This window comes from Aphelocoma coerulescens, chromosome 26, assembly GCF_041296385.1.
Source record: "Aphelocoma coerulescens isolate FSJ_1873_10779 chromosome 26, UR_Acoe_1.0, whole genome shotgun sequence".
NCBI lineage: Eukaryota > Metazoa > Chordata > Aves > Passeriformes > Corvidae > Aphelocoma > Aphelocoma coerulescens.
Genome location: NC_091039.1, coordinates 6188739 through 6205069, shown reverse-complemented (window position 1 = coordinate 6205069; position 16331 = coordinate 6188739). Strand labels below are relative to the sequence as shown.

Below are 16331 nucleotides of genomic sequence, written 5' to 3'. Positions count from 1 at the left end.
GCGCTGCGCCCCGTCCTCCCTCAGTGCCCGGGGGGAGGGGGGGGGGGACAGAAGCGCTTCCCCTCTGTCCCCACAGCCCCCTGAGCGGCAGGCGGGGAGTTGGGCGCTGCCGGTGCGGCGGGGGCTGCCCTGGCCGGGGCTCCCGGGGGTCCCGGCGGGGGCGGCCCCGGGGCCGGGCCGCGCACATGGCCCAGCCCGGGCGCAGGGACCGCGCGTCCCGCCCGCGCCCCCGGCCCCGCCCCCGGCCCCGCCCCGCGCCCGGAGCGCGCCCTCCCATTGGCCCGCGGCCTCCCGGTGCCGCGCTCTGATTGGCCGCCGCTCGCGAGCGCCGCGGGCCCGTGGGCGGAAGCGGCGGTACGGCGGCCGCGGAGGGTCCCCGCGCGCGCGCGCCCCCGGCCGTGTCGAAGGCGGCCGCCCCGCGCTGCCCGCCCGGCTGCGCCCGCCCGCCCGGGATGCGGCCCCGGCGGCCGGGCCGGGCATGAGGGACGGCGGGGGGGCCGCGCCCAGCACCGGCACCCGACGGCACCCGGGCACCGGCGGGGCTCCTCCTCGGTGAGCGGGGGCGGGGGGAGCGGCGGGCCGGGGAGCGGGGGCTGCGGGGTGCGGTCGGTGTCCCCCAGCGCTGCCCCGCCTGGCCCTCCGTGCTGGAGCAAGGCACAGCGAGAGGCTGGATCCAGGGGCTGCTTGGTCGGATCCAGGGGCTGGAGGGAGCCGGGGCTTGGTTTGGATCCAGGGGTGGTTTGGTTGTTTCGGTGCTGGGGTTGGTTGGTGGGATCCGGGAGATTTTTGGGTCCAGAGGTTGTTTGGATCCAGGGTTTGGTGGGTGGGATCCGGGAAATTTTTGGGTCTAGGGTTTGGTTGTTTGGGTCCAGGGGTTGTTTGGATTCAAGGGCTGCTTGGATTCAGGGGCTGCTTGGTGGGATCCAGGGGATTTTTGGATCCAGGAGTTGGTGGGATCCTGGAGGTTTTTGGGTGCAGAGCTTTGTTGGTCGAGTCCAGCAGTTGTTTGGATCCAGGGCTTGTTGGTGGCTCCAGGGTTTGGTTATTTGGCTCCAAGCGCTGGTTGGATCCGATGGTAGCTGGGTTTTTTTTTTAATTCCTCACTCCACCACTATTCTTTTTTTTTCATCCTCCCGCACTCCCCTCTCCGAACTGGGTGGATTCCTGCCCACATCAATAGGAGAGGCGGAGGGGAAAGTATGCAAATCCTGCTTTTTATTTGCTGTGCGCTTATACACACACAGACACACACACACATTACCTGTGTGCCACCTCCAGCACCCCCCTGTGCCCTGCCAGCATCCAGAGCTGTGCCCATTTTCAAGGAGCAGCTCCTGAGGAAGGCAGGGGTTTGCTCTGGAGGCTGCCGGCTCCAGTCGTTATTAGGATTTCTCTCCCCTCATCCCATTCCCACCAAACGCGATCCCAGTGCCTGACGCGGCGGCGTGTGCGTGATTTCGGTCGGGCTGTTTATTTTTAGGGTCTCCGCGCCTGTTTGCAGGGAATAGTTGTTCCATCGCCATGGCAACGGGGCTGAGTGTACCATAAACATTGTTCGGGAGCTGCTTTTCCAGCTGAAAGGAGACTTCCTTTTCGCGATCCGGTTGGGATGGACAGAAAGCGTTTTAACCTGTGCTTTGGGGTCATTCCTGCTCTGAACCGGGGATGCTTTTCCTTCCAGCAGAGGGATTGTGCCCGTGGAAGCCAATTTAATCTGCTGTTGGTAAACACTGCCCTCAGCCCATGGTGGTGGCAGATGAGGAGGAAGCGAGTGTAATCTCCTTAGGAGCTTCCAGGAAATCAGTGTTTTTACGGCTTACTCGGGAACAATCCCCAGCAGGGTCACAAACTGATCAAAGGCGTTTTGGTTTTGAAGTTTCCCATCCCCTCTGTGTGTCCTAAACCTTCCCTGCGCTCTCATATCCTGAAAAAAAAAGAGAGGTAGGAAAGGGATAATGCCCATCCAAGTGTGGAAAATCAGGGAAATTGGGTCTGTCCATAAAACTGTCGGTGTTGGGTTGTCAGCCATCCCCAAGCAGGGATGGAGGAGCAGAGTGATTGTAGCAGCTGCAGGAATTACATGGAGTGGGCTTTGAAATCCCCTTTTTTGCTGTTTTCCATCAGGTGAAACATTAAAAGTCAGCCGTGATAACCAAAATCATATTTGATAACAAAAGGGGGCCCCTTTGTCTCTGCATCAGGATTAAAATATCCCCAAAAAAGCTGTTGGGCTCATCTGCTGCCAGCCTGCGTCCACAGCCCTGAGTCCCATGGAAATCCTGATGTCATTGTTGTCCTTCATGGTTTGTTCCCGATCCTGGCTAATTCAGAAAGGCAGGGAAGGCCAGAAAATACTGAGGAAAAAATGGAAAATACGAAGAAAAAATAAATACTTCTTTCTCAGGGCTTAAAAAGCTGAAACAGTTGGTTCCTAACCCCCCAAATATTTGCTAAAACACCTTAATTTCGTCTCCAGTGACTTAATTTTTGAGCCAGGGAGACAAAATTTATTGCAACATTTGTTTTGGGTTAAGAAAAAGAGAGGCTTGGAGTGGGATTAGGCAATGAAAACTCTGGAGCAGCTCTTATCATGAGGACATCCTTCAGCATTTCCTTCCAAGGAACTTCCTGCCTTGATAACCACGGCTTCTCCTTCACAACAGGCTGATTTTCCTGCCTGGATTGGGAACAACGGTGCAGGGAATGCAGGAGCCAAGGGGAAAACAAGAATTCATTGCAGTTTGGGGTGTTTTTTCCTTATTTTTACCTGATTTTTGTTAGTTTTGTTAGAGATGGTATGATTTGATTACTCCTTGGAGAGCTGCCAGGGGTTGGAATTTTTTAAGGGAGGTGTAGAATTCTGCATGTCTAGTTTGGATTCCTTGTTCAGTTCCTTTATTTTACACATACAAGAGGCTTTTACCTGACGTTTCACCTGTCTGTGTGCTCTGGAAAAGGACTCAGTTCCTTTCTGTGCTTCCCACCACATCAGGGTATGGAGTTTTTGGGCAGCAGGTATGTGGATTTTTGGGGGTTTTTTTTGATGGTAGGCTCTCTCTAAAATTAATTAAAATTGATAAAATCCTAAAAGTACCCCTTCAGGTGAGTCACAGCCCCGGGAGCTGGAAAAGCTTTTGGGAAAGGAATGGGATACTGCTGATGAAATGGTTGCTTGGTTTTATTTTGATAACCACTGAACTGGATACTTCATCAGCTGTATCACACCTGCCACGACAGTGAAAGGGATGGGGCACCCATTTATTTATTCATTTATTTATTCATTTATTTAATTGGGCAAAGAGAGGGAAAATCCTGCTCAGACTTGGAGGTTTGTAACGTGGGCTTGGGCCTGTGACCTCCAAAAGTCTCCTTCACCCAACTCTGCTGTTTGTTTTCCTGGAACAGCCACCGAGGCCTTGTGTCCACAGGAATATTGCACAGCAGAGCAGGAGTTATTATCGTCTACAGAATTCCTCCTGCTCACACACCGTGGCCTTCCCAAAGTGCTAAAAATCCCTGGGAATGGCTTTGGGAGGTGAAGGCTGAGCAGCTCAGCGCTCGTGTGCTGCAATCCCAGGGCAAGCTCTGCTCTCCTGGAATTTCCTGGAATTTCCTGGAATTTCCTGGAATTTCCTGGAATTGAGGCCTTGATTTGCTCACCTGCACCATGAGCTCCCCCAGACCTGTTGCTGCCTTTTATTTCAGCTTTTGTTTTGGAGCTGGGAGCTGTTTCTGTGTCTCCCTGAGTTCCCTCTTGCTCGCTGCTGCTGCTTCCCAAGCCACCTTTTGGGGCCGTCCCCTCGCTGTGACACTGGGACAGCTGTCACCGTGCCAGTTCAGCCGTGCTGGGGATGATTCTGCTGCGTGGCTGTGACATCCTTCCTTTCCTCTGGGCCTTTGTTCCTGTGTGGGGGCCTGACAAGGCTTTTTATTCAGCCCATCTGCAGAAGTCATCAGGCTGCAGATGCTGCTGCAACAAATGGAGGTGAAAGATTATTGGAGATTATTTGGTGTTGAGTCAAAGCACAGGAAATCTGCCAGAAGACCTCGAAGGAGGGGTTTAGGGCAGGTCTAACACCCCATATCCCGCCTTTGCTCCCTTCCCAGGGCGTGGAGAGGGGTTCTTTCGGAGCACAGAGGGTGAACATTTGGCTTTATTGTGCCACAGGCGGTGCAGCTGCTGCCCATGGGGGAGACTGTGCCACTTCCTAAACTCCTCGGTGCCAGCCCTGCTTGCACCCTCACATTCCCAGGAAAAGCCGAGCCTCCGGGCTCTGTAATCCCATGGATCGCACCGAGCTGGCAGTGCCACAGGGGAGAAGTCACCGGAAAAGAGACAAATTCCCAAATCCTGGCTTTTCCTGGTAAACTCAAGGCTTTGCAAAGCCCAGGCCTCCACCAGAGCTGCAGCAGCAGGAGGAGGCTCAGGTTTGCTGTGCTCGTGTTTGGAGCTCCTGCTGAACTCCGAGGGTCATCCGTAGGCGTCGGAGAAGATCTCAAGACAATAATAGTGCTCTATTTTAGCTCCCTCATTACAAAGCAGAGCTGCCCTCTGCCTCTAGCAACTATTTTTTCCTCCTGCTCACATGGTGCAGGAGGGGAAAGGCTCTTGCCTCTCTGCCTCCTTCCCTTTTCCAGTGAGGCCTTTTCCTTTCTCCTCGGGCTCTTAGGAGGAAAAAGAGCCTTCAGCAAAAGGATGTTTTGCGGTGGTGTGTTTGTAATTTATTGGTGTGTTCATCGTGGAGGAAAAGCAGTGGGGCTTAGGAGGGGTTTTGTGCTGGTGGGGAGCTGTGAGAGGAGGAGTTGGGGCCTTTTGAGGAAATTTGAAAAGTTGAAATGCTGTTTACAGATCATCAGAGAACATTTCACCCTCAGTAATGGAGGGTAGGAGTGGGACAGGGGGTTCTTGAGCCACTTCTCATCCCTGTGGTGCCAAAGGAAGGGCTCAGGAAAGGCAGCAGCTTCCTCCTGCCCCAGGGGCTGCAGAAAGAAAAACCTTTTCCCCACGTTTGGTGGTTCTCAGGCAAAGAGAAGTGCTCAGTTCACCTGTGCTGGTTTTAATTTTACATCTTGTGTGATGGTTTTTTATATTCTGCTTCTTCCTGAAGAAACAGCATTTTTTTGGGATGTATTCTCATGCTGTATCAAAGCAACTTGGGTACTAAAGCTAAATGGGATGTGTTAATTCATAACACAACATTGTCTCCTAATACACACTGGACTTTCCCAGGTAACAGCTTGCTCTTGGACTCTGAAGGGGTAAAATCCACCTGTGATCCCACTGCTTTGACCAAGGTTGTTTTCTGGCCTTCCCTTTGTATAAAATCTCCAGAAAAACTCCATATTCCCCATTTCTTTGAGGTTTCCATGAGGTTGCACTGTGGGCTCTCCATCATTGCCTGGGGATGAACGCAGTGGATATTTAATAAAGAGGAATATTCATTCTGTTAGACACAGTAAAACCCCTCCAGGAGCAATCCCAGAGTACTCTCAGCTCCTGTTCTGTGACAGCCAGGGAATAAGTGAGACCTCTCCACCCTTTTAGTGTTTCTTAGACAAGGCTTTTTCAGGCTGGGGCTGTGCAATGTGTCCTCCAAGTGACGGACGGAATCGTGACACGCCTGAAGCTGCAAATGCCAGAAACATCAGGAGGAACTTGATCAAAATTGCACTCCAGTACAGTCTGTAACTCTGCCCCTGGCAGGAGGATCCTTCCAGCTGGAAAACTGCAGGATTTGAGCAGCGTGAACTCTTTAACTTTGGTAAACGCTCCTCAGAACAACTTAGCTCATCTCTGGGAAAGGTGTTTCTGGTTTCTTCTGTTTGTTTTGTGTTTTAATCTCTGGTCTCTTCCATCATTTTGGCCACTCCGTGTGTGCTGTTTTACAGAACTTTGTGCTGCTCTGGCAGCTCTGTGCATCTCCAGCTGCATTCCAGCCCAGCTGTGAGCTGGGCAGCAACGCTTGGCTTTGGTCAGCTTGGGATTAACAGCAAGGTGGGACTTCCTAAAGGGAGGCAGCTTCATGAAAGAACACCAGTGAAATGCTGGGATGGAAGCTGCGTGGATTTTTAGCAGGAGGGGTGAAAAAAAGAAAAGCCTTTGCCACTGTGAAATCCTGTTGCTAATCTGATTTCCACGTTGCATCAGTCAGCGCCGTTTGGTGCAGTGCTCCCGGAGTGCTGGAGATAAACGCAGCGTGGGAATAATCACTCAGCTTCGTTTCCCTGCTCTCTCTTAGCACATCTCACTGCTCCTGACAGCTCTGCAGGGTGGCAGAACCAAGTCCTCGTGCTCTCCACGCCACCACGTGTGGCTGCATCATCCCCGTGGATAACGAGGCGCAGCCCCGGCGTTCCAGATCTGGGATGTCGGTGGCAAATGGCAACACCAGGCGGTCCTGGAGGAGTTTTAAGGTGTTTGCCTGGTCCCTAAATCCTGTATGGATCAGCTGGCACGGCACAGAGCAGTGTGGGAAGAGTCTGGAAGCACAGCCTCCAGTTTCTTCGAGTGCCGAGCAATTAATTTGGGCAAGCAGGGAGCTGTACGTGTGCAGTAATTAACGGGGAAAGCACCTCGGGCCAGCCTAACGAGGGGGTGTGGGTGTCCTTCATTTTGAGATTGTTCCATGTAATTGCAGCAATTTTACCTGGCTGGATCAATGTCACATCAGCGTGTGCCATGAGGCAGGGATTCTGCAGAAGGGCTGGAATGCCATGGGCTGTGCCCAGAAAGGTACCTGCCCCGGGGCACCTCGTTTCCCTGAGAGCCCTGTGTGAGCTGTCAGCTCTAATCCTGTCCCAGGGCTCAGCCTCTCCCGTGGACACAGTTCCCTTCCTTATATAGGGCTGGATAAGTGCTGGGCACTAATGAGATTGAAATAAAAGGCTTTGGGAGCAAAGATGAGCTGGCAGGCCCAGCTGGATCTTAAACTGAGCCCTGTGTGCGCAGGGACTTCAACCAACACCAGCCTGGCTCCTGCTCCCTGAGGCTGGGCTTGGTGCCTTTGTTTTGGAGCTTGGGAATAGTGTTTTGAGTATCAAGTTCATCCAGATGGAGCCCCTGGACCCCCTTTACTTAGAGGGGAAAATACAGTGTTATGTGTATTTTTAGTGTAATTCACTATTCCAGAGCATTTTTCCTCTGTTTTTATTTCACAGGAAGAAGTTTTAAGCTGTGTTAATTTAACAGTTCTGGACTAAGAAAATCTATAGGAGATGCTGAATTAATATTTTGTCTAGTTTAATTCACAGTGTATCTTGTACAGAATGATGAGGGTGCTGCAAAAAATATTTGTGGGAATACTGTTTGGTGCAGTCAGATATGGTCAAGGTAAAACATTATCTCTGTGCCTGGTCTGTCCTTGATGAATTTATGCATCTGCAACTTCAGTGCAGGAATCAACTGGCAGATATCAGTTCTAGAAAGTCCCAGCCTAAATCACTGACATGGGTAAGACATGGCAGGAATTAAGAGCCGAGCAAAGGCAGTGTTTGAAATAATTTTAATTTAGTTTTACGTTTACTCTCATAAAAAAAAACGGTTGATACCTGGAAAAGAAAGCTTTGAAGGAGAGATTAGGGGTGATTGAGAGGGCTGCTGGCAAAGAGGCAGGAATGGAAACTGAAGGCAAATGGAGCTGGTTTTGCTCTGGCATCTTCTTCTTGGAGCTTTGCAGTTCCTCGTTGTGCTGAGTTCTCTCCGAGGTGGGAGCACGTACGGAAAGGAGGAGGTGAGGGGGTGGTTTGATTCCTACCTGGGTGTACCTGAGCTGTTTCTCACAGAGCAGCACAAGCCAGAGTGGGTGAACATGGAACAACTTAGAAACATTTTTTTGGGGGTAGTGACTCACTGCAACTTACCCAAAGTGACCTGATTTAGTTAAATGAGGCTAAATATAACCCATGTGAAAAGTACTGACATGTGGGAGGAGACGCCGGAGTTGGCACTCAGCCCCTCGGTTCTGCAGGGAACATCTTTCACGACTGGTGACTAATAATTTTTTACTCTTGCTGGCTTTGGAAATAACAATCCCTGCTCCGTTTTCCCCCCCTTGTAGGGACAGCAGGGAAATGCTCCGGGCTTAACCTGCCTTTGTGAATTGCAGCTCTCTGCTATGGACAGTGCCATCACCCTGTGGCAGTTCCTCCTCCAGCTGCTCCAAGAGCCCCAGAACAAGAATATCATCTGCTGGACCTCCAACGACGGCGAGTTCAAGCTGCTGCAGGCAGAGGAGGTGGCCAGGCTCTGGGGGATCCGCAAGAACAAGCCCAGCATGAACTATGATAAACTCAGCCGGGCGCTGCGTTACTACTACGTGAAGGTAGGGTGGAAATCCTGCTCCAATCCTCATCCCTCTCAGCAGCCTAAGGAGCTTTGCTTGCTCCTGCATTCCCTCCTCCAGGGGAGGGGTGTCACAGCTGTGTCTCTGCCAGGTGGAAGGAAGTTGGGCTGCTTTGTTTAAAGGTGCTGTTTTGGTTTTTAATTTCGTTTATGGGTGCGCTGTTTCCTCCTCGCTGGTTGTTTTGTGAGGTTCAGGTGGCTTTGTGCAAAGTGTTGTCTCGGTGTGTTTGGTGATACAAGTCTGTCTCTGGATCCTAATTCCCTTTCCAAAAACACACACCCTTGCAAGGGTTAAAATCCTCAGCACTCCAGTTGAAGCAATACTGGGAGGGGATGATGATGGAGGGGGTGACTATTGCACCATTTTCAGCTCTTTTTGCAGCTTTCTCTACGAAGGGGCTTCAAAATAAACATTTTTCAGCCCGAACTATCTTTATCTTCTCTGTGTATTCAGAGCTTCACCTTTAGTTTGGCCACTGTTTTCAGCCCAGCAGAGTAAGAAGCTTTTGTTTATCCAACACCTTCAGGTCTCACCTTTGTTTCCCTTTATCTCACGACTTCTCTTGTGTGAGTGGAGCAGATAAAAATAACCCCCAGTTCCTGAGGAGCCTCAGCCTGGAGCAGGTGGGAAGTTGCTGGTGTTCATTGCTGGGTGGCACAAATCTGCCTTGGTGCACTGAGAGATCTCAGCAACAGTCATGGAATGATAAATAAGGATAATCTCAAGTCCAAAGTGTGTGTGGCATTTCACTGAGGAGCAAAACAAGTTTGACAGATGCAGTTCTGTGGTATTGAAATAGCTGATTAGCCTGCATTCTGCTGACTAGTTCAGCTGCTTATTTTCCTTTATTATCATCTTATTAAGAATAAAGGTGGTTTGATTTGAAGTACGAGCTCTCAATTCTGCAATCCTGGAGAAACCCTTTAGCAAGTTCTGCTATTCAATTACCCTTAGTGTACCCAGCTCCTTGTGGATCTTGTACCCAGTGATCCTTGATGGGAATAATGGATATTTTTAATTTAATTTAAGATGTTAAACAGGATTTCTTGGAAGTTTTTAGGCTGTTTTTAGTATGTTTAATGTCAGGTTGAGCTCACCTGTTGCAGTGTTTTGTCTGCCAGCTCTGGGAGCAGAACTGGAACACACAGGGTGTTTTTAAAACAGGAAAAAAAGAACCTTTTTTTTTTTTTTGCTGAAAGATTACAGCCTTTAATTCCTCTGCCTATTTTAGGCAGTGTTTGTAGGAAGAAAATTAATCTGAAGAAGGTCTAAATATACTTTGTCTTCTTCCCCACAGAATATCATTAAGAAGGTGAATGGGAAGAAGTTTGTGTACAAGTTCGTGTCGTACCCGGAGATCCTGAACATGGATCCGCTCGTCGTGGGCCGGATCGAGGGAGACCCCGAAATGCCCGGCTTTGGGGAGGTGACCAGTGCTCCCAAGGACGTGGAAAACTGTGGGAAGGAGAAATCCCAGTCCTGTGCTAAGTCCTCCAGCCGCAACGACTACATCCACTCAGGCCTGTACTCCTCCTTCACCCTCAACTCCCTCAACTCCTCCAGCGTGAAGCTCTTCAGGTCCATCAAGATCGAGAACCCGGCCGAGAAGCTGGCGGAGAAGAAACCTCAGGACCCCACCCCCTCTGTCATCAAGTTTGTCACCATGCCCTCCAAAAAGCCTCCCTCTGCCCCCCTGGTCTCCACCACTTCAGCAGTGGCTGTCACTTCCACGGCTTCTGCCACCCCCACCGTGTCCGCCTCGCTTCCCCTGGGCTCGGAGGAGACTCTGCAGACCCTGGAGACGCTCGTCCTGCCCAAGCTGACCGTCCCTGAAGCTCCTCCAGCACCTTTGCCAAACTTGAGCACCAGCTTCACCCCGACCCCCCCCATGTCCTCAGTGTCTCCCACCCTCCAGGTCCCCTCCACGCCCCCCTCGCCGCCCCTGAGCTCCAACCCCGACCTGGACATTGACACGGACATCGAATCCGTGGCTTCCCAGCAGCTGGAGCAGGCCCAGAGCCTCCAGCACCAATCCCCAGAGCCCAAAGAGCAGCAGGATTCAGCTGTGCTGGAGAAGGAATTTGCCAATCACCTCTCCAGATCTAAAAAACCCAAAGGGCTGGAGTTGGCTCCCACTCTGGTCATCACAGGCAGCGATCCAAGTCCTCTGGGCATCCTGAGTCCTTCTCTCCCAACTGCTTCTCTTACTCCAGCACTTTTCTCTCAGGTAACCAAATTCCCTTCCTGGTTTTTTGTTCTTGGCTTTTTTTTTTTTTTTTTAACTAACAATAGTGATGAAAACAGCAAGTGGAAAATGAATACTTGATTGCGTGCGGAGGTTTGAAACTCAGGATGTCACTCCCTGGTTGTTGTTTTTTAATCAAACACAAGTTTGAATCACAGTTGGTGTTAGTTCACCCCAAAGTGTGCCCAGGTGCTTTTTCAGCCATGCACACAGGGCTGGCATGTGGAGGCAGAACCCAAACCAGCCTCAGCAGGATCTTTGTAAATTGCCAGGGGGATACTGAATTATTCCAGAAACCCTAAATCCTTCAGCTGGGCCTGAAAATCCTTCAAAAACAGAGACCCACAGAGGTGTCTGTTCAGCTTTTTTCACTCAGTCAGTAGCATTTAGTTAAAGCCAAAGTCTTGTGAGTGAGCAGCAATAAGAGCAGCTGCTTAATTTGGTTGTTATCTTTGTGTGGGAAAGGAGAGCTTTCATGTCTCATGGAAAACTTGGAAGAGAACTGAATCCAGCAGGGCTGTTAAATCATTCTGTATCTGTGTAATCTCTCCCCTGCAATAAATTGGAATTAGAGTGAAACCATGGGGAAGCTGCTGCTTGAAAACTGAAATGGCTGAAGGCAGGGGGGGGAAAAAAAAACCCAACAAAATCCAAGTGGAGTTGTTCTTTTGGCACCCTGGGAAGTGCTTGGCTGGTGAACCTGGAATATTCAGGAGCTGGATGGAAATTCCTTTTGTTGTTGCTGGCATTGTCAGTGGCACCAGGAGCAGGCGTGTGTACCCACTGTTTTTCCTTTTTAAATCCATAATCCCACTTTTCCAGGTGCTGGATTGGAGGAGGAGCTGCCCTGCTGTGGGTTCCAGCAGGATTTGGGAAAAGAGGCCTTGGATTGCTCAGCGAGGGGAGGGAGGGAGAGCCGGATGGGGCTGGCAGGGAGGAGGAGGAGCAGGAGGAAGGAGAGGATGGGAGTTCCTGAAATCTGTGGCAGCTGAGGGTGTTGTGGCTGGAATTCCACGGGGAAGGCTGGAATTCCATGGGAAAGGCTGGAATTCCATGGGAAAGGCTCTCACAGCTGCTTTCTCCTGTGTTTTCAGACTCCCATCCTGCTGACTCCCAGCCCTCTGCTCTCCAGCATCCACTTCTGGAGCACCCTGAGCCCGGTGGCTCCTCTCAGCCCTGCCAGGTTGCAAGGTGCTAACACCCTCTTCCAGGTGAGTCCCAGGGTTCTTTCTCCAGGGATTTCCAGGGATCAGTTTATCCCAAAAAATCTGCTGTGGAAATAAAACAGGAGCTGTTGTTTTCTACCCCCATGTTAGCTTTTGAGAGCGTTAATTTTAGTGTTTGCCCGGTTTTATTTAAGGATATTGTAAATGTTGGTGTTGCAGGAATGTTTGAAATTAACTGTGGCACTGGCTGCTGGTAGAGAGATTCTTTTTTCTTTTTTAGGTCTGTTCTTCCTGTAAAAATTTCCTCCCTGTAACTTTTTTGGTCGGGTTTTTCCTGAATTTTGAATTTCTCCACTCTATTGATTGTTCTAATTGTTCCTGCTGAAAAAATATTAATTAATCTCACAACTGGTGAGGAGGAAGAGGGCACGTTTGATCTCTGTGATGATGTGTGGCACAGGTTTTGATGATTTTTATGGAAGAAATTCATAAAATTCACCTCTGTGAGGGTGGGGGAGGCCCTGGCACAGGTTGCCCAGAGAAGCTGTGGCTGCCTCTGAATCCCTGGAAGTGTCCAAGGCCAGGTTTTTTTACTATATAGGACAAAAATCCCCTGTATTTAAAAAAAAAAAACCCCTCCTTTAGTTGTAATTCTCATGTTTTTCCCTCACCTTCCACTCTGGCACTGGAATTACCACATCTGCTGCCTGGGGTTGCTGAGGCAAAGGGTAAAATTTAATCAATTGAATTCATTTTTACTTAATTTCATTGAAATTAAGAATTTAATTAAATCTTCTGGGTTGGGATCTGTCATCTCCATGGAGATGTAGGAAATTCCTCATCTGCACCATGAGGATGGGGAATAAACAAGGAGGGCAGAAATGACACTGGATATTTTACCCTGGAAAGAGCTGATAATTAACTGAGGGATGATTTAGACCCTGTTTTCCCCACAACCTGGATTAAATCACTTATTAATGAGAATATGGGGCAGTGCTCAGCTCAGGGGTCACTGAGACACTGCTTGGCATTAAAAAGTTAATTAAAACTGAGGAGCCAAGAGGATTCTTTGAAGCCTGGGGTGGTTTTCTTTGTTTTTGTTGTTGCGTTTGGGGTTTTTTTTCCCCTCCTTTGTGCACAGATATGGGAGGAACAGTGAAGTAAAAGTGGTTTTTTGCCTGATGATTCTTGTTTTGTCTCTTAGTTTCCATCAGTGCTGAACAGTCACGGCCCATTTACCCTGTCTGGACTGGATGGACCCTCCACCCCTGGCCCCTTTTCCCCCGATCTCCAGAAGACATAGCACATGGAATTGCTGGGAAAGGACACAGTGGCAAGCAAGGCAAAGATAGGACACTTCTGTTGAACCACCTTTTTTAAAAATGAGCAGTTTGTAATTCCACAGAGGTTCTCAACGATCGTAGTTGTTGCCATTCCCGAATCAAAAAAATGCCTTTTTTTTGCAAAAATCCCCCCCCTTTTTTTGGAAGAACCCAGGTTGGGAATGTATATGCAAACGCCTTAATAGGAGCTGCAGCTCCAGTCTCTTCTCCTCCTTGGTTTGGAAGATTTTCCCCGTGTCCAAAAGGAATTTTGGGTGGTGTTGCAGCACCTGAGTCTGCACTGACTGCAGCAAACGGCACCAGAGGAGGCTTTTCTCTGTGACTCTTGGGAAAAAAAAAAACAAAAACAAAACCCTCTGTTCTTCTGCTTCCTGTGCTTGGCAAGGAGAACCCCGAATCCTGATGGAAGCTGGCATTCCAGGAAATGCTTGGGAAAGGGGTGTGTGCTCTCAGCTCCGCCCCGTGGGCACCACAACTCAAAAGCAGCCGGGGCTTTTCTGCTGGCGTTGTCTTTTCTTCTTCTCTTCTTTTTTTTTTTTTTTTTTTTTTTTTTTCTTTCAGGGAGAAATTTTTCCAAGGATTTTATTTCAAATTTGTGTCCAGGACAATTTTGTGGAGCGGTGGCATGGCCCAACAGCCCTGGGAGAAGAGGTGGGGCTGGATTTTGGATGCTCCTCTGCCTTCCCTCCCTTTTCCGTGAACGGTGGGATGAGCTCCTTTCGCTTCTCACAGAGTTTGAATGCTGGAGTCCAAACATTTCTTGTGCCAGAGACCTCTTCCAGAGCCTGGGACCTCCCTGCTGGATGAGCAGGATGGGGGGGTTTTCCCTGTGCTTTTGGGGGGAGGTTGCTGCCTGACCTGGAATTCCAGACCCCAGTGGGGTGAGAACAGCAACGTCCCAGCGTTAATGTTGCTCCTCTTTCCTCACAGTTCTGGAAAAGCTTCCTGCTTTTCCCCACATGGAGAAGCTCCTCTTTTGCCAGCTCTTATCCCAAGTTTTGCAGTGGAGCTGTTGCTTTTTTTGTTTTTGTTTTTGTTTTTTTGGAGGGAGTACTGACCCCAGGTCAGGCTGAGGAAAGGTTCCACGGGGCATCAACCTCGTGGTAAATCTGCTCTCACCTCCTCGGTGTCCTGGATTAACAATGCAGGATTGCTTTCCAGAGCCATTGGAGACGAGATGGAATTTGGAGGTGGATTTTTACACCTCAGGAGGCCTTTTAAGAGAACTGAGGGGTGAAAGGAGTGAGAGATTCTCCTCTCTCAGCCCCTCAGTCTGGGTGTGTTGGGCCCTGGGTCTGTGTGTCCCTCTCATTTGGGCATCAGATGTCAGGCAGCAACTTCTGGGTTTGAGTTGGGGGTGTCAGAGGATCTTCTCCATAAAATATTCCCAGAAAACAGATGGAGACATCTCTTTCCTTCAGCATCCTCCAAGCTGCCGTGAGCAGAGGAAGATTTTTCCCTCTCCAGCACGAGGAGCTGACAGTGTTTGCTGTACATACTGCACCTATTCCATGGATAAGTGGTGAACTCGAGCTTTTCCAGAGTTTTTCCTTTTGCCACTTTTGCAGGCTTGGAATTCCCTTTAAAGCCACAACACCCAAGACTTTTCTTTCCCTGCAGTGATGTTACCTTGCTATAGCTGACACTGAGATACAGAAAAACCACTTTTGTGTGTTCCCGACGTGACACCTGGGACAGGTGGGTGGAACAGAGTCGCTTTTTTGGGCATTGTTCACCTGCCCAGGGGGGAAATGGGAGAAAAAGAATATTTCCTTTTTCAGGTGGAGAAGCAGGGAGTGAGCTCATGGAGTGACCTTGTCTCCCTGTTGGGTCCTGGCAGAGGCAAAAATGTTTCACATTTAGACATCAGCAGCTGCAGGAGGAAGTTCCTGCGCCAGCAGCTCTTAAAATGTGCAATATTGACCTTTTTTTTTAAAAAAAAAAAAATTATTTTTATTTTTGAAATGCAGAAGTGAAGCTGCAGATGATCACGAAGAGCAGGCATCTGGAATTTTTTTGTTTTGGTTTGCATGTTCAGAGCCTGCTCTGGGAAATTTCTATGGCTATGTATAAATAGCAGCACTTTGGTTGGTTTAGGTTGGCCGATTTTACGCCTACCAAATACGTGGACTTTGGAGAGAGCCACATTTGCAGGCTGGGATTCGAATTGAAAATTCATCAATGAGCACTAAAAACTTGCAATTTAATTGCTTCCCTTCCCCCTTGTCCCCCTGTGGAGAAAAGCCAAGTTTAGCTGTTGAAAAGTGAAAATTTGTGCACTTAATTCTTTGTGAACTTTTTATCACTTTGGGCAGAGGGTCAGACCCAAAAAATGCTATTTCTGGGCTCCTGCTGCTCTCCAAGAAGCTTCCCCAAGATTGCTCTGTCACAGCTGGCTGAGATTGAGGTTTTCCTTTGGGAATGCTGAGTTCCTGTGGAAGCACAGCCTGGCTGGGATGGTTTCCATCAGGTAAAATCCAGCAGGCAGAGCGGGAATGGGATTGCTTTGGCTTCTTAAGGAAAAAAATCCGAGTCCACGTAGGATGATAACCTCAGGAGGCAGCAGGGAAAGCTCATGGAAAAGGGAGAGGAGGTGGGAGAGGAGCAGCTTTCGCTGCCTTTTCTCCGCTGCAATTTTCAGGTCACTTAAGGGAATATTCCTTGTACGTGTGCTGCCTCGTCAGCCACATTCACTGACAGGTAACTGCCAGCTTTTCCTCGGATCACATTCCTGGCAGAGCCTCCCTGGGGGCTCGCCTCTGTGAACTGCTGGTTCTGTAGGTCGCTTCAGGAGCAGTTTGTGCAGCTCCTCGCAACTTGTTTTTAATTTAGCGTAGGGCAGGTGGGCTTACGAGTAGATTCTGTTTTAGTTCTGTACCGTGGTGATTTTAAAACAAACGAAATAATGCAGCATTGCAGAAACTTTTTTCTTAGGTTCTTGTTGCTGGAGTAGCCTTGGTTTTGTGGAATGCTTGGCAATTTTTGCGTCAGTTCATTCCTGGCTGTCTTGGGTTCCATGGAAGGTCAAAGCATTTGGCACAGAACAAAAGAGTTTGTTAGAGCACAAACAAGAAACCAGTGACAGGGAAATGCAGCCTTGCCTCTCGGAAGAATGTCCAGTGGGATGCTGAATGCTGAGGACAGGGCTCCTTGCAGGGAGAAGAGAGGCCATTCCTCGGGGCTCTGGCAGCAGGGGGGTGTTCGTGGGTGTCTTAGTTTTGAAAGACAGGTGTCT

The 16331-nt window shown here is 49.6% G+C and overlaps 1 protein-coding gene across 1 annotated transcript; it reads left to right on the top strand.

Moving 5' to 3' along the window:
• The first annotated feature begins 474 nt into the window (after positions 1 to 474).
• Positions 475 to 13061, top strand: ELK4 (ETS transcription factor ELK4). Its single transcript, XM_068995613.1, has 5 exons — positions 475 to 552; positions 8106 to 8321; positions 9640 to 10569; positions 11682 to 11798; positions 12958 to 13061. Exons 2-5 carry the CDS (start codon positions 8115 to 8117, stop codon positions 13054 to 13056), a joined length of 1353 nt encoding a protein of 450 aa, XP_068851714.1. The 5' UTR covers positions 475 to 552; positions 8106 to 8114; the 3' UTR covers positions 13057 to 13061.
• Positions 13062 to 16331: the final 3270 nt, after the last annotated feature.

What these genes read in the sequence shown, in the direction of transcription:
- ELK4 (XM_068995613.1), top strand. Translation starts at nt 8,115, where the DNA reads ATGGACAGTGCCATCACCCTGTGGCAGTTCCTCCTCCAGCTGCTCCAA. An exon ending in CTCCAGCACTTTTCTCTCAG is followed by an intron (nt 10,570 to 11,681) that starts GTAACCAAATTC and finishes CTGTGTTTTCAG; the next exon opens with ACTCCCATCCTGCTGACTCC. An exon ending in GTGCTAACACCCTCTTCCAG is followed by an intron (nt 11,799 to 12,957) that starts GTGAGTCCCAGG and finishes TTTGTCTCTTAG; the next exon opens with TTTCCATCAGTGCTGAACAG.